We start from the raw sequence: 23,520 nt of genomic DNA, 5'->3' as shown, positions 1-23,520 counted from the left end.
CATACGATCAATGCCTCTCATCATCTTATACACCTCTATCAGGTCATTTCTCATTCTCCGTCGCTCCAAGGAGAAAAGGCCGAGTTCACTCAACCTGTTTTCATAAGACATGCTCTCCAATCCAGGCAACATCCTTGTAAATATCCTCTGCACCCTTTCTATGGTTTCCACATCCTTCTTGTAGTGAGGCGACCAGAACTGAGCACAGTACTCCAAGTGGGGTCTGACCAGGGTCCTATATAGCTGTAACATTACCTCTCGGCTCCTAAGTTCAATTCCATGATTGATGAAGGCCAATACACCATATGCCTTCTAAACCACAGAGTCAACCTGAGCAGCTGCTTTAAGTGCCCTATGGACTCAGACGCAAGATCCCTCTGATCCTCCACACTACCAAGAGTCTTGCCATTAATGCTATATTCTGCCAGCATATTTGACCTACCAAAATGAACCACTTCACACTTGTCTGGGTTGAACTCCATCTGCCACTTCTCAGACACGAGGAATTCTGCAGATGCTGGAAACTCGAGCAACACACATAAAAGTTGCTGGTGAACGCAGCAGGCCAGGCAGCATCTCTAGGAAGAGGTACAGTTGACGTTTCAGGCCGAGACCCTTCGTCAGGACTAACTGAAAGAAGAGCTACTAAGAGATTTGAGAGGGGGAGGGGGAGATCCGAAATGATAGAAGAGAGGAGGGCCCAGTTTTGCATCCTATCAGTGTCCCGCTGTAACCTCTGACAGCCCTCCACACTATCCACAACATCCAACCTTTGTGTCATCAGCAAACTTACTAACCTTTCTCATCCAGGTCATTTATAAAAATCACGGAGTAGGGGTCCCAGAACAGATCCCTGGGGCACACCAATGGTCACTGACCTCCATGCAGAATATGACCTGTCTACAACCACTCTTTGCCTTCTGTGGGCCAGCCAGTTCTAGATAAACGAAACAATGTCCCCTTGGATCCCATGCCTCCTCACTTTCTCAATAAGCCTTTCATAGGGTACCTTGTCAAATGCCTTGCTGAAATCCATATACACTACATCTACTGCTCTACCTTCATCAATGTGTTTAGTCACATCCTCAAAAAATTCAATCAGGCTCGTAAGGCACGACCTGCTCTTGACAAAGCCATGTTGACTATCCCTAATCATATTATACCTCTCCAAATGTTCATAAGTCCTGCCTCTCAGGATCTTCTCCATCAACTTACCCAACCACTGAAGTAAGACTCACTGGTCTGTAATTTCCTGGGCTATCTCTACTCCCTTTCTTGCATAAAGGAACAACAGCTGCAACCCTCCAATCCTCCGGAACCTCTCCCGTCCCCATTGATGATGCAAAGATCATCACCAGAGGCTCAGCAATCTCCTCCCTTGCCTCCCATAGTAGCCTAGGGTACATCTCATCTGGTCCCGGTGACTTAAACAACTTGATGCTTTCCAAAAGCTCCAGCACATCCTCTTTCTTAATCTCTACATGCTCAAGCTTTTCAGTCTGCTGCAAGTCATCACTACAATCACCAAGATCCTTTTCCATAGTGAATACTGAAGTAAAGTATTCATTAAGTGCCTCTGCTATTTCCTCCGGTTCCATACACACTTCCCCACTGTCGCAGTTGATTGGTCCTATTCTCTCACGTCTTATCTTCTTGCTCTTTACATACTTGTACAATGCCTTGGGGTTTTCCTTAATCCTGCCTGCCAAGGCCTTCTCATGGCTCCTTCTGGCTCTCCTAATTTCTTCCTGTTAGCCTTATAATCTTCTAGATCTCTAGCATTACCTAGCTCTCTGAACCTTTTGTAAGCTTTTCTTTTCTTCTTGGCTAGATTTATTACAGCCTTTGTACACCACAGTTCCTGTACCCTACCATAACTTCTCTGTCTCATTGGAACATACCTATGCAGAACTCCACACAAATATCCCCTGAACATTTGCCACATTTCTTCCATACTTTTCTCTGCGAACATCTGTTCTCAATTTAAGCTTCCAATTTCCTGCCTGATAGCTTCATAATTTCTTTACTCCAATTAAATGCTTTTCTAACTTGTCTGTTCCTATCTCTCTCCAATGCTATTGTAAAGGAGATAGAATTATGATCACTATCTCCAAAATGCTCTCCCACTGAGAGATCTGATACCTGACCAGGTTCATTTCCCAATACCTAATCAAGTACAGTCTCTCCTGTTGTAGGCTTATCTACATATTGTGTCAAGAAACCTTCCTGAACACACCTAACAAACTCCACCCCCATCTTAAACCAAACAACAGGAATTCTGCAGATGCTGGAAATTCAAGCAACACACATAAAAGTTGCTGGTGAACGCAGCAGGCCAAGCAGCATCTCTAGGAAGAGGTGCAGTCGACATTTCAGACCTCTTCCTAGAGATGCTGCCTTGGCCTGCTGTCCTGACGAAGGGTCTCGGCCTGAAACGTCGACTGCACCTCTTCCTAGAGATGCTGCCTGGCCTGCTGTGTTCACCAGCAACTTTTATGTGTGTTGCCCCATCTTAAACCCCTTGCTTTAGGTAGATGCTGATTGATATTTGGGAAATTATAATCTCCCATCACGGCAATTCTGTTATTATTACAGCTTTCCAGGATCTGTCTCCCTGTCTGCTCCTCGATATCCTTGTTACTATTAGGTGGCCTAGAAAAACACCCAGTAAAGTTATTGACCCCTTCATGTTCCTAACTTCCACCCACAGAGACTCTGTAGACAATCCCACCATGACGTCCACCTTTTCTGTTGCTGTGACATTATCTCTGATCGACAGTGCCACGCCCCCACCTCTTTTGCCTCCCTCCCTTTCCTTCCTGAAACATCTAAAACCCGGCACTTGAAGTAACCATTCCTGTCCCTGAGCCATCCAAGTCTCTGTAATGGCCGCCACATCATAGCTCCAAGCACTGATCCACGCTCTAAGCTCAACCGCTTTGTTCACAATGCTCCTTGCGTTAATCTGAAATGTTTCTCTTTCCGCAAATATTGCCAGTCTTGCTGAGCCAGAATTCTAGCATCTGCATTTTGTTTTCTATTTTCATAGTTCTGGAGATTGAAACACTGAAACATTGAAACACTTTTCAGGTCTATCAAGTCCAAATTAACTTTTGAGTACTCATATACACATACTAATCGTATTTTATTTTTTTACACTGCCCTCAGATTTTACCATTTGCCTATACACTAGGGCTAACTTGCTAGCAGCCAAGTAACCTATCAACTCACTGTCTATTGTGCTAAGTTCATGGAATTATCAATTTTCCAAACTTTCAAACTACTTTAGAACATTATCTATGCTCAGAGTACATTTGTACATTTGTGATAGATGTTGATATAACAGTTGTGTTACTGTGAGCTTCATTTATAATGGCTCTTGTTACTCCAGATATTGTGTGACTTGGGAAGATGTTCAAATTAATTGGCATACTGAAGATCCCTGTGTTCATGAGAATCCATGGCACTTGTCAACTTCATGAGTTTGCATAATGGACATGCAAATAGAGCAGCATATACAGGGGAAAATCCATGTGGATGATGTAAAAACAAACTGCTGGAAGTGATCTGCAATCAGGCACCATCTGTGGACAGAAATAAGTGATGTTTCAAGTCAAAGATTTTACAACATTGACCTGAAACAGAGTCTCTTCTGTGATGTTTCCACTGACACTGCCTGACCTATTAAGTATTTACAGTATTTTGTTTCCATTTACACGTGTATAACCACTGGAGCCTTATTCCTGCAGACTTCCACAATCACAACCATATTATTTATAGCGTTGTTTTGAGGTATGAAGTTGCGTAGTATTATGATTGTAGGATCATTTCTCTTTGAGGTAATTCAAGATTCCTTGTTGCTTCTCCCATTGCATATTACATATAGAGAAATTCATTTGCAATTAATATAATATTCTAATATTGCCAGTTTACTTATAGAAAACTCCATGATTTTGTTTATGCACTCTTGCAGAATCAGTTTGCTGCTCAGTCTGATAAGAAAAGTGTGTCCCAGATAGAAGGACCAACTTTAAACAACTCTTATGGCTTCAAAGTCAGCCAACAAAATCTACAGGATGCAAAAGCTTTGCATGAGGTATTGTATCATAGTCTTAACTTAAGTTCCTAGTTCTTTCAAGCCATGCCTTTCTTATCATTAAAGTTTCTTTTGTAATTTAGTTTTTAAGTGTGGTGAACTGGGACTGCTAAATTAAATTAAATTGAACACCTATGCTCTGTCCGTCAGAGAAAGCAGGATCTCCCAGTGGCCACACATTTTAATTCCACATCCCATTCCCATTCTGACATGTCTATCCACGGCCTCCCCTACTGTAAAGGTGAAGCCACACTCAGGTTGGAGGACAACACCTTATATTCCGTCTGGGTAGCCTCCAACCTGATGGCATGAGCATTGACTTCTCTAACTTCCGCTAATGCCCCACCTCCCCCTCGTACCCCATCTGTTATTTATTTATATACACACATTCTTTCTTTCTCTCTCTCTCTCTCTCTCTCTCTCTCTCCTTTTTCTCCCTCTGACTATACCCCTTGCCCATCCTCTGGGTCCCCCCCCCCCCCCACCATTGTCTGTCTTCCCGGACCTCCTGTCCCATGATCCTCTCGTATCCCCTTTTGCCAATCACCTGTCTAGCTCTTGGCTCCATCCCTCCCCCTCCTGTCTTCTCTTATCATTTTGGATCTCCCCTTCCCCCTTTCAAATCTCTTTACTAACTCTTCCTTCAGTTAGTCCTGACGAAGGGTCTCGGCCTGAAACGTCGACTGTACCTCTTCCTAGAGATGCTGCCTGGCCTGCTGTGTTCACCAGCAACTTTGATGTGTGCTGCTAAATTAAATGTTGCATATGTACTGTAGGCATCATGGTGTTTTTGTGCAAAAGGGGCTGGCTTGCATCTCTATACAGTAGCGCCTTTAAAGATTTTGTGCTGTACCAAAGAACTTTGTGGTCAATAATTTACTTTTGAAGTGTATTGAAATTGTGCTGCAGAAGCAAACTGCTACAAACAGCACTAGATCTTTCTTTGTGAGGTTGAAATAAAGAATAGATGCTGGCCAGGGCACCGGGATCAAGCTTGCTGTTTTCTGAACTGGAGGTGACTGAAGCTATGAGACAGCAGTGCTAGATAATGCTGCACTACATTGCCACCTTTTACCTTTGGCCTGAGTAGGCTGGTGAAACCAAGGTCTTACCCCTCATCAAAAACAGCTGCAGTTCTGCACTGAATTGACTGTTTGTGTTTTAGTATTCATTTTTCTAGAAATAGGCTTAAACTCAATCTGTGACTCAGTGAATGCTACCAACTAAAATAACTCCCCTCCCCCCTCCCCAACCAATAACGCAAGTGGAAGGAAAATGAAGGAGAATATGACGTCAGGTTGTTCGGTCAAAGCTTGGATTGATAAATGAGGTAGCAAGTTAGGAATGCTTCATTATCTTATCTTGCACATTCGATGGAGGCAGCTTAGAACTATATTTAGAATTATCTAAGCCAATCAAATAATTTTACTGTATTTTTAACCTGTTTCACTTGTGCTTTTGATCTAGAAGACCAGGGAAATCTGGGAGTATAGACACAGAGATCACTAAAGTCACAATGCAGGTTAATGAGGCCATCATCATTCATCAAAGTTAATATGTTAAAGGGAAAATAGAAAAGCTGTGTTAAATGTAGAGAACTTTGTGATTTGTTTATTTAAGTGAGATCCGAACTTGTTTCTGTTTACAGGTGCAGTACCTGGTACTCATGAGCATGGAGTTGCATGCTCGCACAAGACGTGATTTAGAACCTGACCCGGAATTTGATCCCATCTGTGCCTTATTCTACTGTATTTCTTCCGATGCAGTGCTTCCAGAAACAAATAAGACTGAGATCATTGGTGCTATAGTAATTGATAAAAATCATGTCAGCACTCATAGAGGTATGAAGCATAGAATAATAAGGATATAAACCAGAGAATATAAAAGTTATTTAAGGACAGTTTTGGTATTAGTGCTGATTATTTGTGGAGTAACTGCTAAAATAGTATTCTCAAGAGTGGGCAAATCAGATAGCTAATTTGTTTATATTTGTTTTCGAATGTAGTATATTATTGTCCTGGATCTGCTTTGAGAATCTATTGACTATATGCAGCACTCAGTAAATTGAAAAGGAAAATATTTAAAGTAGATCCCACGGAATTGGTTATTTTAATGGGTTAATATATAATTTAAGTCAGGAGTTCCCAATCTGCAGTCCACAGATCCCTTCATTAATGGTGGGGGTCCGTGGCATAAAAAAGGTTGTGAACCCCTGATCTAAGTATTTCATTTTTCAATCATCTGGATTTGTTTGACCAACTAAGCATATTCAAGCGTTATACAGTATAACGGCAACAGCTTGCATGTAATGCCTTTAAGCATTCCATTTCTTATCTGAATAGACTTTTAAGGTCACAGTTTCACTCAGTAGGTATCTAGATCTAGCCAATCCAGGTTGATGACCTGTAGCATGGTTGGAAAAAAAAAAATTAGAATCTCAGGTCAACAATTTAAATATCTCCCTCGCTCATAAAATTTGGATGGTGTTATTTTTCTAGCCTCTAATCCCCCAACTCTGGGGATCCTGTAATGTTTTAAGCATTTTACAGATATCACAGTGGAGATCATTTCTGGTTTCTCCCCAGTGAGAAAAATTCCAAGCTCAGACCATGAGGTAGCAGCTATGGCAAGGAAACTCATCCTCTGTTCCTACTGGAACTCGACCAATTTGGTACTTGCCATTGATGGAACCTGTTACCTTTCTAATCTATGTGGTTCTGTAAATAAACACATTAAGTAACAGATGACAAACTCTTAATCTAAACTTGAATTAAAAAGATTACATCTCTGTTACATCATAGTTATGACTATGAAATCCTGGCCTTACCCAGGGTGTCCAGTTACTGAAAAAAAGAATACAGCTGTACATCTCTTATATGTTGTAACATCTATGTAATTTTCTATATCTATTGTAAGCATAGAGAATGCTAATGTGACATTACAGGAATTTGATAACTTGTTTAATTTCAGCAAGTAACAATGCCCAACTTATGCCAGAATACTTGAATTGATGGGCAATGTTCTATCTGATCTTGTTAGCACAAAATTTCAAGTCTTAACCCAAGTTATTTGAAACAATATTCATTTGTTATTTCAGAACTCAGGACCCAGGCCCCACTACTTGTTAGATCTGGTGTCACAGGTCTTCAAATCTCTTATGTGAATGATGAGAAGGAGTTGTTTCAGGAGCTGGTGCATAACATCAGAAGGTACTATTTGCACTTGGTTATTATTGGAACACTAGTAATTTCTTGAGCCCTCATGCCTGCCTCAACCTTCTAAGGTACCTGTGTCTCATCCAGATCTGAATAGAATAAGCAGGTTGCTAACATTGGCAGTGAAGCAGTATAGAGATAGATGAATGAGAGCTGGATAGCTTTGCCATTCCTTATCTTTAGAAATTAATTGCTGACTGTCAGCATGTAGGTGAAGAATAGCATCTCAAGGACAGATCCCTATGCTGTATGGGTCCTTGATGTGAGGCAGGAAAGAGGCTGTTGCTGGAACTCGTCCATGTCTGCTGTTCACTCATTCTCACTTGGCTTCTGTGCTGTCCTGACTTCATCAGTAAAGCTGAAATGAAAACAGCAGACATTGAGTGTCACCTAAGGTGTGAGAAGGAATCTGAGGCTGCCAAAAAAGTGAAGAAATTATAGATTCGGATTCATTTATTATGTGTACATCAAAGCGTACAGTGAAATGCATTGTTTGTACTAATAACCAACACAACCTAAGGATGTGCTGGGGGCAGCCCACAAGTGTCATCACACATTCCATCGCCAACAATGTGTGCCCACAATGTTCAGCAAACAACACAAGCAACTGCAACAGCAAAGCAAACCTCTTTTATTCACACACCCTCACGCTGAGCACACACCCCATCAACCCCAAGTCCAGCTGCCTCCAGGCTTCAGGCCTCCAACCTCCAGTCCTTGGCCCGGATTCACAGACATGAGGTTACTGACATCCGGACATGGCAACTCCAGGGGGTTCAACCAACTAATTCACTGGCTTCTTTGTTCAACCTTCAGGCTTTGACCTCTAGTATCAACCCCAGAATGCACTGACCGTGGGACTTTGAACTCCGTATCTTGACTTCTGGCGCGGATCTCTGACCCTGGGATGCACTAACCTGGTGGGGGGGGTGTCACCAGCCCTTGTCCTCAGGGCCAGACAACTAAGATCATAAACCACAGGGATATCTGGTCTTCATCCTTGGTGCTTGCTGACCTGACTCCCAGGGAATACTAGCCCTTTGACCACAGAGCACTCTCACCTGGTCTCCTGCCTTTGGCTGTTCACTTACTGCCGCTAACTACTAACACCCTATTCATCTCTCTCCCTAAACCCTAACCTGACCCCATAACTCCCCTCACTGTCTCCAAAATCATCCCTACAGACCTAAAAAAGCAGCAAGTCCAAGGCGTGACCTTGATAGGCATCACAGAAATAAAATCAGAAAATGCTACGGCCTGCAAAGTAGTGCAGCACAGTTTCAGTGACTAGGTTCACTCCTTGAACTCTTGCAGAGTTTTCGCATCTGCTGTGACTCCAAGCATTCCAGTTTCCTCCCACGTACCACAAACGGGTGGTTTACTAGGTTCATTGGCAATTGTAAATTACTTGAGTGTGTCAGTAAATCATGGAATCTGAGAGGATGTGGTAAGAATGTGAAGAAGAGATTACAAGAAATATTAGTGAGAGAGTATGTACCCTTATTTAGCATAGATTTGTACCGAAGCCTAAAAGCACACACTCAACGATTAAGGAACACCTTCCCCTCTGCCGTCTGATTTCAAAGGTACACTTAATGTCAGAGAAATGTATACAGTATACATCCTGAAATGCTTTTTCTTCGCAACTATCCTCGAAAACAGAGGAGTGGGGCTGGCTGGTGTCTTCGCAACTATCCTCGAAAACAGAGGAGTGGGGCTGGCTGGTGACGCAACGACATCGGCACTGGACCCAGGAGCAGAGGTTCCTGGGTTTGAAACTAACCGGGTCCGCCCCCGAGCACATTTTCCATCTGTGCCAGGTTGAGTGTCGAGACCGCAACTCGACCTCGTAAAACAAAGGGAAAATACTGCAAAAATGACTGTGTGAGGAGTGGTGCCCCACAGTCAGTCTCTCTCTCCCCCCCTCTCTCTCCCCCCCTCTCTCTCCCCCCCTCTCTCTCCCCCCCTCTCTCTCCCCCCCTCTCTCTCCCCCCCTCTCTCTCCCCCCCTCTCTCTCCCCCCCTCTCTCTCCCCCCCTCTCTCTCCCCCCCTCTCTCTCCCCCCCTCTCTCTCCCCCCCTCTCTCTCCCCCCCTCTCTCTCCCCCCCTCTCTCTCCCCCCCTCTCTCTCCCCCCCTCTCTCTCCCCCCCTCTCTCTCCCCCCCTCTCTCTCCCCCCCTCTCTCTCCCCCCCTCTCTCTCCCCCCCTCTCTCTCCCCCCCTCTCTCTCCCCCCCTCTCTCTCCCCCCCTCTCTCTCCCCCCCTCTCTCTCCCCCCCTCTCTCTCCCCCCCTCTCTCTCCCCCCCTCTCTCTCCCCCCCTCTCTCTCCCCCCCTCTCTCTCCCCCCCTCTCTCTCCCCCCCTCTCTCTCCCCCCCTCTCTCTCCCCCCCTCTCTCTCCCCCCCTCTCTCTCCCCCCCTCTCTCTCCCCCCCTCTCTCTCCCCCCCTCTCTCTCCCCCCCTCTCTCTCCCCCCCTCTCTCTCCCCCCCTCTCTCTCCCCCCCTCTCTCTCCCCCCCTCTCTCTCCCCCCCTCTCTCTCCCCCCCTCTCTCTCCCCCCCTCTCTCTCCCCCCCTCTCTCTCCCCCCCTCTCTCTCCCCCCCCCCTCTCTCCCCCCCCCTCTCTCTCCCCCCCCCTCTCTCTCCCCCCCCCTCTCTCTCCCCCCCCCTCTCTCTCCCCCCCCCTCTCTCTCCCCCCCCCTCTCTCTCCCCCCCCCTCTCTCTCCCCCCCCTCTCTCTCCCCCCCCTCTCTCTCCCCCCCCTCTCTCTCCCCCCCCTCTCTCTCCCCCCCCTCTCTCTCCCCCCCCCTCTCTCTCCCCCCCCCTCTCTCTCCCCCCCCCTCTCTCTCCCCCCCCCTCTCTCTCCCCCCCCCTCTCTCCCCCCCCCTCTCTCTCCCCCCCTCTCTCCCTCTCCCCCCCCCCCCCGAAAAAGTCATGAAAAATCCATCATCATGGACGGCAGACGCATACGCACAGACTCGCATGCAGGCACACACCAAAAAAAAACAGAGGAGTGCCCAAAGAATGAATGATAGTTAAATGTTAGAACCCCAAAGTCCTCCCCAGCTCCCCTCCTGCACTTAAGCAATGATCCCCCTTCCCACCCCCCCACCCCCGCCACCGGCAAAAAAAAGCATCGGCACCTGCCACTGAGCATTCTAGCATGCAGCAAAAGCAACAGTAAAGATGCAGACATGCAGTACTCCCAGGACTACGCATTCACCCTGTATTTGACATACCACAGGTTTTCTCTCTCTCCCTAATAAGGGAGAAAGAGATGTCTCCGTTTCACAGCAGGAGGGGAGACATAACAAACAACTCGCTGGCTTACGATGTTAAAAGCCCATTGCGTTACTTTTTCTGAGCTCTGTGCCGAAAGATTACATGTCTCTGATTACACAGCCAAAGATTTTTCAGCTCACATGACACACCGGTCCGGGACACTACCCTTCGATCCACCCATCTCCAGAGCCGTGAGATCCTTGGCCTCCAAAGGCGAGCCAAACTTTTAGGCCACAGCCTTGGCGTGTCGGATAAGGGCCAGTCATGACACACCGAGAGCGGGTCCCATTCCCACAAAGAACCAAAGTCAGTGTGTAACTCCAGGTTAGGGTCTTCAAAAGAACCCTGAAAGGGAAAAAAAGAGATACTACAGATAGAAATAGAGCTGATTCCGAAGATGCAAGCAAAGGAGTCGCCATTTAGCGCCATCTTGACTAAGCTCCGCCCTCAAATGAACATTGAACCCATGAACCCTACCTTGCTACTTTTTTACTTCTGTTTTTGCACAAATTTAATTTAACTTTTTCTTTAACTGTAATTCAGTTGTTTCCCGATATTATCATGTATTGCATTGTACTGCTGCTGCAAAGTTAACAAATTTCACAACCTATGCCGGTGCTATTAAACCTGATTCTGATGGGCTGTAAGCCCTCCTATGTCATAAGGAAATCTGGAAATGCTAATAGCACTTAGCAGGTCAGGAAAGAGAAGCAGAATTAATGTTTCAGGTTAAAACACCTTTTATCAGAAGTCTTAAGTCCATATTGAAGTTTTAATTTTTCTGAAAACTTGATCTGGTTTTTGTTTTCATTTGAAACAATATGTACTTGTAAAGTAATGGCATTAAACTCCCATTTAATAGGTATGACCCTGATATTTTGCTGGGATATGAAGTTCAGATGCATTCATGGAGCTACCTTTTTCAGCGAGCTGCTGCCCTGGAGGTTGAACTCTGTCAGATGGTCTCCCGAGTTCCAGGTAACGCAGTCAAATTGGCAAGTGCGCTTTTATATTTTTAAAAAAAAAAAAGCTTCATTTTACCATTCAATGCTGAATGCTAGCATCTGGGAACTCTGTTTATGTGGAGTTAATAGCATAACAATGGGTTATTCGGTCAATGGCTTTGTGGCTTTTTTATATAATATACGCAAGCCTCCCCAATTTCACTCATTTAATCTAGTCATTATAATCCTTGTAACAAACAGAATGCTGGAGGAACTCAGCAAGCTGGGCAGCATCTATGGAAAAGAGTACAGTCGATGTTTCGGGCCAAGACCCTTCATCTTGGCTTGAAACATCGACTGTACTCTTTTCCATAGACACTGCCTGGCCTGCTGAGTTCCTCCAGCATTTTGTGTGTGTTGCTTGGATTTCCAGTATCTGCAAATTTTCTCTTGTTTGAGTATGCTGGAGGAACTCAGCAAGTCAGGCAATATGTATGGAGAGAAGTGGGTAGTCGAGACTTCAGGTTGCGATCTCACATCTGGATTAATTCTGATTCTGGTCTCAGTCATCAGTCCAGATAGATGAAGGTCTCAACCCAAAATGCCGATTTCCACCACAGCTTCTACTTGACCTGCTAAGTTTGTTCTCCCATTTTGTTTATTGTTGCAGATTTCAGCATCTGCTGTACCTTGTCTTCATTATGTTCTTGCATTTCTATTCCTCTCATTTGCTGATGGAGTCTCTTCAAATAAGACCATGTGTAGAGCTAAGAAACAAGAGTATATCAAAACGGCATGTTTAAATAGTCAGTGGGAGATGGAAGAGCAGATCAAGTGAAGGAGTGTAAGACAACGGTTACAGTTTGTAGGGTTGTTCGCTGAGTTTGGAAGTTAGTTCACAAACATTTTGTCACCAGTCGGTGACACCAGTGCGCAATTGAGTGTTATTTGTTGGTCTGACTTGTTGCTCTTATTGGTTGATTGTCGTGCTGATCGCAAGTCTTCGCTGGGTGCTGGCCAACTGGACAGCTGAGTGATCTCCGCTGGTCCGTATACCTGGTTATCGATTGTAGTGTGTTGGTTCCTCGGGTATCCACGGTTCACCCCTTCAGCTCTGATCACACAGGCACATAGGTTCGTAAATTGCACCCAGTTCAATGTGTTTATTAATAGTCTTCCACTGAGAACCAAGCTTCTAAGAATTCTCTTGATTTTTCACTTTGTGCTTCTGCAAGGATTTTTGTAGTTTCCCAGACAAACTTGTCCTTGGACTACCTTGAGATGAATGGACAGAGGATTGTGTCTTATGGCTTGCTGATGTTCATGTAGAGTCTTGGATAGTTTTCTCCCCATCTGTCCTACATGGTGTTCAGGGCAGTCTCCACATTGGATTTGGTATATTACATTTGTTCTCTCCACACAGGCTGTTGGATCTTTGGTTCCCATGACAGATATAGTCATGACGGATTTCAGTTTCTCCAATGTTCATGCAAATTGCTTTCGTGTGAAAGACGTAGCTGGGATGGAACTTCTAATGTGTATCCAGAGGAGCTTTAGGAGGCAGTATAGTCCTAATAGAGAAGGAACTGTACTTGACCTAGTTTTAGGGCAAAGAGCTGGTCATTTGGTTGGAGGATCAATGGGAGAGCATTTTGACAATGGTTAGAAGTTTCATGGAAGCTGTAGAAAGAGATAATGAACTGGAAATTAAGGTCTTGTACTGGAGGAATGTGTCAATATCGCAATAAATTACCTGGCAAAAGTGGACTGAGAGTAGTTACTTGTAGGTAAGTCCTCATCTGGTGAACGTACTCCTACACAGACTAAATACACCACTGTGTAACTGGGTGTTGGACCTCAGACAGTCAGGATGCACAGCTGCTCCTCCCTGTCCATCATCCTCAACACGGGTGCCCCCCAGGGCTGTGTGCTGAACCCACTACTGTATGCCCTCACACACACAACTGCATGGCCAAATACCCAAGCAATCACATTGTTAAGTTTACCGATGACATAATAGTGGAGGGGCTTATCACCACCCACAATGATACAGCCTCCTTAGAGGAGGTGGAAGAGCTTGATGCCTGGTGCCAGGTAAATAACCTCTTCCTCTATGTCAACAAGACAAAGGAGATGGTTATGAACTTCAGCAAAATGTGTATCACTGGCACCCTTCACACCAGCAGCACGGCAATGGAAACTGCGAGCAGTTGCAAACTCCTGAGCATGCACGTATTGCACAAACTCTCAAAGTCCCAGAACATGTCCTCCATAGTCAAAAAAGCTCACCAGTGCCTCTACTTTCTGAGGAAGCAGAAGAGAGCTGGACTATGCACATCAATGCTCACAACTTTCTCCATATGCGCAGTTGAGACCTTCCTAAGATGCTGCATCACTGTGTGGTACAGAAACTGCATTGTGGCAGACAGAAGGCTCTACAATGGGTAGTGTTGATGAGGAGGGTAATCTTAGTCTACAGGATGGTGTTGATGAGTTGATAACATAGGCAGAGCAATCACAAATGAAATTTTAATCTTGATATGTGTGAGGTGGTGCATTTCGGGAGAACTAATAATGGTAGGACATGCACGATGAATAGTAGAACCTATGGGGAATTGGGGAGCAAAGTGATTGTGCTGTACCAGTCTGAGGATCTCTGAAGTTGGTAGCATGGGTAAACAGTTAAAAATTCCTGTAGGATACTTGCCTTCGTTAACTGCTGTATAGAATATAGGAGCATGGAGTTTATGGTTCAACTTTATAAATCATTGGTTAGGCCACAGTTTAGAATGCTATGTGAAGTTCTAGTCAGCACACCATAAGGAAGACATGATTGCAGCACTCTGGAGAGGGGGTAGGTGTGATTCACCAGGTCGTTTCCTGTGGAGGAGCACTTAATTTCTTAGGAGGGTGGGTTTGCAGAGGAGACTGGGGAGGGGCTGACTAAAGTCAAAGTTAAGAGGAGCAGCAGGTGGATTAAAAAAAAACTTTACATAGAAAAGGTGTCTAAAATCACATTTAGGATAAGAAGTATGAGATTTAGAAAGGACTTGAGGATGAACTCTTATCACCTAAAGGGTGGCTATACTCAAGAAAGCATTGCCTGAGGGTGCAGTAGAGATAGAAACTCTCAACACCATTTAAGTTTGAGTTGTCAAAGCATTGAAGGCTGCAGGGCAAGTACTGGTGAATAATGTTTTTGGATGTCCAGTGGTCAGTGTGGATGTGGTGAGCTGAATGGCCTGTTCCTATATTCCATTAAATCCCAGACACACAGCTTTTTTACTTCTGTTTCTGGCATCAGATTGGCTTGAACTGGTAGAATTATTGGATCCTACTGTCCTCTGCCTGTTCACCCAGTATGGATCCATCTGAAGGCTATTTCGCCTCCTCCATAATTCTAAAGACATGACTGTTCAGTGACCTAAATCTGCATACTTGCTTTATCCCCCTTATTCCACAGTTTTCATGAACAGTGAGTATTAATGTTAGGTCTTAGGATATGTAAGTGACCCATTATCAGTTGCTGGGTGCTGAGGATAGTTCTCAATTTCCATGAATACTGCTTATAAGATGTCATGTGCCTGTAATACTGCGAGTAAGCTTTTCATTGTGCCTGTCACTTGAACATGTACCTGGAGGGGAGGGCCCGAGAGGGATATGGGCTGATCACAGGAAATTGGGACCAATGGTCAGCAAGGACTGGTTGGGTTAAAGGGCCTGTGTTTCTGCTGTATTGCTCTGATAACTAAGAACTCGACTTTGAACTTTAATTCTCACAATCATCTGAAGCAAATTACCAAGAAAATTGTTCACATTGAATGGAACATAGGTATTCCAAAATTGTTAGTAATATTGAGAAGTTTTGAATTGATGTATATATGAAGGTTTCAAAACTGTCTCTTTTTATTAGATGAAAATAAAGAAAATCGATTCGCACCAGAAAGGGATGAGTTTGGTGCAACTGCCATGTCTGAGATAAATATTGTGGGACGGATCGTTTTGAATGTTTGGAGAATGATGAGAAGTGAGGTAATGGGTCTGTTCAGTAAAGTGTAATATAGGTTTAGAAAATGAACCTGTGTTGAGTTCAGAAAATGCTGCATATTTAATGGTCGTAAGGAGCCACCATTTCTAAATTTTGATACCTAATTTTTCCCGCAAATAGTATTATGAAATTCATGGACAACAATTGATTGTTATACATTTGAAATGTACATTTTCTTTTAAAACAAATCCAAGGTGGTTAATGTATGTAATTAGTCTGGTTATCTAAATAGCTGTGAGATGTTATTTGAGGATGAACTTATAGGTAATAAGAATTTTTAGAAATAATTGACATAGGTTTCAAAGGGCCCTCTACAGACCTTGTAGAATTATTTGAAGATTCTGGGGGTGGAGTGTATTAAATAGAATGCAATAAATTTAGGTAAATATTTAATGAGATATCACACAAAAAGTTATCGAGAGATTAAAAAAATATGGAGTATATTGAAAGTTCTGAAAGATTTTTTGTAAATAAATGAAAGTTTTCATCTAAATTTACCAATTTAGGATTTCATGTTTCATAAGATCCCTTGCTTTGATTATACAGTGAAATAGATCTTATGACTTTGCTATCAAACTAAGTTTTCAAATTATTGGCTGTTGCTCAAAGTATGCCAACAGACTTCTATTTCACTCTTTTTACATGTACAAAGTGATGGAAATTTTCTAGTGCACTTGTGATCTTAAAAGGATTGGACAATTGAATCTTAATCAGTGCAAAGGGAGCAGAATTTCAGCTTGTCAAACATAAAAGCACTCCAAATCCCAGGTGTATTGTATAACTGGCCTATACTGTAATTCCCCAGCACAGCTCATACCCCCCAACTATGTCCAATTTTAAGTAAGTAGATTTACAGATAATAGGTTTTTGGGTAGCATAAACTTGGTGAATGAGCCAGATTTCAAACCATTGAGATTTCAAGCATTCTTACAACAAGCTATCAGAGTTTTACTCTGTCTAGAGAAACTTGGTGGAACTTGTGTTGAATTTGGATATGATAGCTAAGTAAGAGGGCAAGTTCCTTAGAAGCCCAAAGGAAACTCCATCTTGTATGGATAAAAATGGGTGAATAAATTTGAGAGCTGGCATTTGGAGGCGATTCATGTTTTTGGAGTCATTGAGTAATTGGCTATTAGATGGAAATTGTCTTGACATTGCAACAGAGCTGAGACATTTTCTGATCTAGACAGCATCTCTGATAAGCTAAAAACTAGAATAGTTTTGAACTAGTACATTTTGTGAAATAGGTGAGAATTTCTGTGCAGTTGTGAGCCTCCTCCAGGATGGGCATTGAAGCTAAATAATGGCGCAGTCCAGACCAAGGAGGGAGGAAGTGAAAAGGTGTGAAAAGCTGCATCTTCTTTTAAAATTTGTAAAATACAGTTTATAGATTGATTTAACAGCCTAATTTAGAATTACTAAAATGTGACATGGTAAGTAGAAAGAGGAGCAGGAATAGGTCAGTTGGGTCCTCAAACTTACCCTGCCATTAAATAGGATCATGGCTGATGTCCCCAAAGGCTCAACTCTTCTACACCCATCCCTCATAACCCTCAATTCCCTGGACTTCCAAAAATGTATCCACCTACTCTTTAAGTACCTTCAGTGATCCAGTCTCAGGAGTAGAAGCTTCCAGAGAGTCACCATCATCCACCGGATGCAATTTTTGCACACTTCAGTTTTAAATGTCTGTCCCTCATCTTGTAATTATGGAAACATCTCAACATCTACTCTGTCATGCCCCCTTAAGATTCAATATGTTGTAATAAGATCATTCATCATTCTTCTAACCTCCAGAGAATACAGATTTAATATCTATGGCCACTTGTAAGAATAGCTCTCTTACCCCAGTGAATCCCTTTTGAATTGCTTTCATTGCTAATATATATTTTTTAAATAAGAGGACCAAAACTTTGCACAGTATTCTAAGTGTAGCCTCACCCTAAGTTTGTATATTTGTGACAAAACTTCCCTATTTCTCAGCTGCAGATCCCTTGCAATTAGGGTGATAATGCCACTTCCTAATTATTTTCTGGGCCTTCCTGGTGACTTTTTATGAATCATTTTTAATCACACCTAGATCCTTCTGTACTCAACTCATTTGCTGGTTTTCCTCGTGTTGATTTATTTTTTTCTTTTTTCAGGTTACTCTCAACAATTATACTTTTGAAAATGTTGCCTTTCATGTTCTTCATCAGCGTTTTCCGCTTTTTTCTTTCCGTGTCCTCTCTGACTGGTTTGATAATAAGACAGATGTATACAGGTAATCTTCTCCAAGTTAGATTTTAACAGTTAATAAATAACAAATTTTGTTACCTGTTTTGTTTTTCAGTCCGACTTTTATCATTGAAATTGTACTTTGAGAAGTGAAGTAACAAGTTGTAAATGTACCAAAACCAGTGTGACTTTGAACTTGGATTTACCGGCTTCCAGTCATTAGTGTTGAATTATTTTAGGACCACTTTCATGAGTTACAGGGTCACACAGCATAGAAACTGGCTCAGCTGCTTTAGCAAAGGTGCCTCCCTGTGCTAGTGCTATTTGTCCGCATTTGCCCCACATTTCTCTAAACCAGGGCTTCCCAACCTGGGGCCCATGGACCCCTCAGTTAATGGTCTGTGGCATTTAAAAAAAAAAATGATTGGGAACACCTGCTCTTAAACCTTTTTTCTCCATATACCTGTCTAAATATCTTTAAACTGGCTTCTAAATTTTACTGGCTTCTACCACTACTGATAGCTCTTTCCACATACCCACCAATCTCTCTGTGGAAATACTTACCCCTCAAGTTCCCTTTAATGTTTTCCCCTCTCTCCTTAAATCTATGTTACAAGTTTCTTCTTCTAACTCAAGCTCTCTAGTTCTAGTAATATCTCTGCAATTTATTTCTTTACTCTTTTGAGCTTACTGGCACCCCTTCTACAGTGAGGCAACAGTAACTACAACTGTGGTCTCACCAACATCTTGTACATTTATATCATGATGTCCCAGCACTTGTACTCAGTACCCTTTATGATGAAGGCAAGCATTTTCAATGGTGTCTTCATCTCCCTGTCTACCTGTGCTGCACTTTCAAAGAACTTTATCTTATACTCCTACGTCTTTCTAATTGATTATTTTTAAGAAATATATTTGCATTCAGCCTTGGTATAAACCCCAAATGCAAATGTCATTAATATTCATAAAAATTCTAACTGCTTTCATAAACCAAAGCATTCAAAGTCCTTCCCATTGTCACGGTTTCAGACCATTTTAAACATTAAATGCTGGCTGTCTGGCAGCCCTCTCCGAGCTCCGGGAATGAATAGGGGTATAAATTTGTAAGAGTTGTTTTTTACCATAATTTGAATGTGAATTTTGGTGTCTGGCAACTGTATATATGAAACTCGGAGAAAGCAAATGTTCCTGTCTTCCTATTAATTTGATACTGAAACTTGAACATGTGGCCCTTACGTATTTTAAGCCTGAGAAGAATGAATAATTGGAGAGGACTGAAGTTTCCAAACAGTTTCTTTCAGATCTAAAATAGGGAGTCAGCAAGTTTGCTGATGATACAACGATTGGAGGTGTAGTAGACAGTGAGGAAGGTTTTCAGAGCCTGCAGAGGGACTTGGACCAGCTGGAAAAATGGGCTGAAAAATGGCAGATGGAGTTTAATACTGACAAGTGTGAGGTATTGCACGTTGGAAGGACAAACCAACGTAGAACATACAGGGTTAATGGTAAGGCACTGAGGAGTGCAGTGGAACAGAGGGATCTGGGAATACAGATACAAAATTCCCTAAAAGTGTCGTCACAGGTAGATAGGGTCGTAAAGAGAGCTTTTGGTACTTTGGCCTTTATTAATTGAAGTATTGAGTATAAGAGCTGGAATGTTATGATGAGGTTGTATAAGGCATTGGTGAGGCCGAATCTGGAGTAGTGTGTTCAGTTTTGGTCACCAAATTACAGGAAGGATATAAATAAGGTTGAAAGGGTGCAGAGAAGGTTTACAAGGATGTTGCCGGGACTTGAGAAACTCAGTTACAGAGAAAGGTTGAATAGGTTAGGACTTTATTCCCTGGAGCGTAGAAGAATGAGGGGAGATTTGATAGAGGTATATAAAATTATGATGGGTATAGATAGAGTGAATGCAAGCAGGCTTTTTCCACTGAGGCAAGGGGAGAAAAAAACCAGAGGACATGGGTTAAGGGTGAGGGGGGGGAAAGTTTAAAGGGAACATTGGGGGGGGGGGTCTTCACACAGAGAGTGGTGGGAGTATGGAATGAGCTGCCAGACGAGGTGGTAAAGCGGGTTCTTTTTTAACATTTAAGAATAAATTGGACAGATACATGGATGGGAGGTGTATGGAGGGATATGGTCCGTGTGCAGGTCAGTGGGACTAGGCAGAAAATGGTTCGGCACAGCCAAGAAGGGCCAGAGGGCCTGTTTCTGTGCTGTAGTTTCTATGGTTTCTATGAATATTCCACATATCCTTAAGGGTTCCCAACCTGGGGCCCATGGTCCTCTTGCTTAATGGTATTGGTCCATGGCATAAAAAAAGTTTGGGAACACCTGCATAAGAGAAAATAACTTGGCACTCATTTTTCCCTCCTTCCACTGTGCATTTCTGTCATCAGAATCATTTTGTGGTATAATAAGAATGTAAAAATAATTCCTATACAAAAGTCTGCAATGAGAACAGTAGATCCATTTCTTATCTATTACAGATGGAAGATGATTGATCACTATATTTGCCGTGTGCGTGGAAACCTAAAGTTACTGGAGCAGTTGGATATGATAGGAAGAACAAGCGAATTAGCGCGTCTCTTTGGCATCTTATTCTACCACGTGCTGACAAGAGGTTCACAGGTTAATGGTTATCTTTCAAATTGTGTGTCTGATGCAGAAAGTTTTACACAGAACAGAAGTGCACTGGTGCAGACCCTTCGCCCCATGATGTGTGTGCCAACTATGCCAGCAATTGAAACTGCACATCTGCCTGCACATGGTCTATACCCCTCAGTTCCCTGTCTGGTCAGTTGTCTATCTAAATGCCTCTTAATCATTGTTACATTATCTTCATCCACCACATCCCCTGGCAGAGCCTTTCAGGCACCTACCACTCTCAAGATCACCCAAGTCATAGAACTTGGAACATAACGAATGAACCAATCTGTATGCAAAAAAACACAACTTCCCATCTTAATCTCCTTTAAACTTTCCTTTCTCATATTTGAACCATTCCCTCTAGTATTTGACATTTCCATTCTGGAAAAAGGACTGACTTTTGACCCTATCTTTGCCCTTCACAATATTACATACAGGTCACCCCTCAACCTCTGATGCTCCAAGGAAAACATTCCTAGTTGGTCCAACCTTTCCTTATAGCTAATATTCTCTAATCAAAGCAACATCCTCGTGGTAAACTGCTTCTGCACCCTCTCCATAGTCTCCATATCCTTCCTTTAATGCAGCAACTGGAGCTTCGGTCAATGCTCTAAATGTGGTTTCACCGAAGTTTTACACAGCTGCAAAATGCTTTCCTGACTTTTATTATAAACACCGTGATTGATGCAGGAAAAGATGCTGTACACCCAGTCTACTTGTGTTGCCATGTACAAGAACCTATGGGGGTCCACTTCAAGACCCCTCAGTATGTCAGTGCTCCTAAGGGTCTTGTCATTTACTGTACATTTCTTACATTTGACAACATATTATATCTTGCCATTTAGTTAAATATTCAATCTGAATCCATAAAGTGTTTGAAAACTTTTTAAAAAGCTGTTAAGGTAACGTGTTGAAAACATCTGAATGAGATTTGCCTTTCACTTATTTATAGCTTCTAGTTAATTAAATTCCGATAATGCGTTCTTACATAAAGTAGGAAACAGATTATAATTCTGAGTAACACACCCAAAATGCTGGTGGAACGCAGCAGGCCAGGCAGCATCTATTGGAAGAGGTACCATCGACGTTTCGGGCCAAGGGTCAAGGATCCTGACGCAGGGTCTCGGCCCGAAACGTCGACTGTACATCTTCCAATAGATGCTGCCTGGCCTGCTGCGTTCCACCAGCATTTTTGGTGTGTTACTTGAATTTCCAGCATCTGCAGATTTCCTCGTGTTTGTGTTTATAATTCTGAGTAAGCTCAGGCTGATGAACCATTGAGTATGGTGTGCACAGTAGTTATTAACTTTTAAGAGTAAAGCTTTTATTGCACTAATATATTTTCTCCCCTGTCATATCCTTTTCCTAAATTAAACACTACTTCTGCATGTGGTCTATATCCCTCAATTCCCTGCTTGTTCCTTAATCCCTCAATTCTCACCTGTTCATGTGTATATGTAAATGCCTCTTAAATGTTGCTGTCATATTTGTTTCCACTGTAAAACACTGTGTACATGATAGGCTGCATTAAGTTATGGAGAATAACTAATATTGATTTATATACTGGTTGATTGAAACTTGTTATATTGAAAAACTATGTAATGATATTAAGATACTGAAAAGGGTAAATGTTTCTCGTGTGGAATTGTAGACATCATATTTTGACCTAGCTATTTCAAAAAAGAGGCATTGAATGGAGATGTGTAAACAGAGCACGTGGCCAAGTGGTTAAGGCATTGGACTAGCTACCTGAAGGTCGTGAGTTTGAGCCCCAGCCGGGGGAACGTGTTGTGCCCTTGAGCAAGGTACTTAATCACACATTGCTCTGCGATGACACTGGTGTCAAGCTGTATGGGTCCTAATGCCCTTCCCTTGGACAACATTGGTGTCGTGGAGAGGGGAGACTTGCAGCATGGACAACTGCTGGTCTTCTATACAACCTTGCCCAGGCCTGCGCCCTGGAGAGTGAAGACTTTCCAGGCGCAGATCCATGGTCTCGCAAGACTAACGGATGACTTTAAACAGAATTTAAGTTGAACTTAACTGTCATTAGATTATGTTTTTTTTTCCCTCCTCGCACTGTTGGCCACTGCTTTTCCTCATGTGTTAATAACTTGCATGTGTGATGAACATTCAGAAAGATAGAGATAATCTTCAGTGCAGAGAATACTTAATGGGGAAAAAACTACATGGTTAAGTGTTAAGAGCTGGGAGTTCGGACTGACTTAATTGCTCTTGCAAAGAGCAAATGTGTGTTAATTTGTCATAATGACTTTGTGTCCTAGATGGATGAAAGTAGTGTGGGATTCCAAATTGAGGAAATGTAGTCCTAGAGGGTTTATGGTTGGAAGAAGTTAGAAATTATGGAGAGGTGTGGCTATGAAACGACTTGAACACGGATCAGAAATTTAAAATCAGGTAGTTGGTAGGCCAACAGAATTATGAAATGTTAGAAGAGGATAGATAGAGGGAAATTGTTTCTTTAAGGAATATTGCTTGGGCAGAGATTAAAATATTTTAGCAAAGTTGCAATGGAAATATGAGGCAAATCTTTATTCAGAGGCCCCTGTATGTACTTCCCTTTTTTTGGACAGCAAACCTAACCACTTCCCCTCCACCACCACCCTTCTCTGTTTGGCAAAACTGGTCCTTACTCAGAACAACTTTTTCAGCTCCTCCCACTTTCTCCAAATCAAAGGCGTAGCCATGGAGATTCACATGGGTCCCAGCTATGCTTGCCTTTTTGTTGGTTATGTGGAACAGTCCAAGTCCCAACTCCACTACATTGATAACTGCATTGGTGCAGCTTCCTGCACTCACGCTGAACTTGATAATTTCATCAACTTTGCCTCCAAGGTTTACTTGGGCCATTTCTAACACCTCTCTCCCCTTTCTTGATCTATCGATCTCCATCTCCAGTGACATCCTTTACAAATCCACTGACTCTGTTAGGTTGACTATACTACTTATAAAAATGTTGCTCTCTTCACTCCTTCCTCAGTCTCTGCCACATCTGTTCTCAGGTTGAGACTTTCCATTCTAGAATATTTGAGACCACCTCTTTTTTTTCCCCC

General features: G+C 42.8%; 1 protein-coding gene across 3 annotated transcripts in view; it reads left to right on the top strand.

The window, feature by feature from the left end:
- Positions 1-23,520, top strand: part of rev3l (REV3 like, DNA directed polymerase zeta catalytic subunit) — a 219,401-nt gene that overhangs the window by 155,736 nt on the left and 40,145 nt on the right. For all 3 annotated transcript variants that reach the window (XM_072246606.1, XM_072246620.1, XM_072246613.1), the window contains 7 exons: positions 3,974-4,096; positions 5,745-5,937; positions 7,194-7,305; positions 11,448-11,563; positions 15,443-15,561; positions 17,722-17,840; positions 20,287-20,428. In XM_072246606.1, coding sequence (XP_072102707.1) covers positions 3,974-4,096; positions 5,745-5,937; positions 7,194-7,305; positions 11,448-11,563; positions 15,443-15,561; positions 17,722-17,840; positions 20,287-20,428 — 924 coding nt within the window. The remainder of the gene's footprint in view (positions 1-3,973; positions 4,097-5,744; positions 5,938-7,193; positions 7,306-11,447; positions 11,564-15,442; positions 15,562-17,721; positions 17,841-20,286; positions 20,429-23,520) is intronic.

The sequence above is a fragment of the Mobula birostris genome, chromosome 2, assembly GCF_030028105.1.
Source record: "Mobula birostris isolate sMobBir1 chromosome 2, sMobBir1.hap1, whole genome shotgun sequence".
NCBI lineage: Eukaryota > Metazoa > Chordata > Chondrichthyes > Myliobatiformes > Myliobatidae > Mobula > Mobula birostris.
Note: the sequence above shows the minus strand (reverse complement) of the source record. Positions and strands in the feature narration are given on the sequence as shown.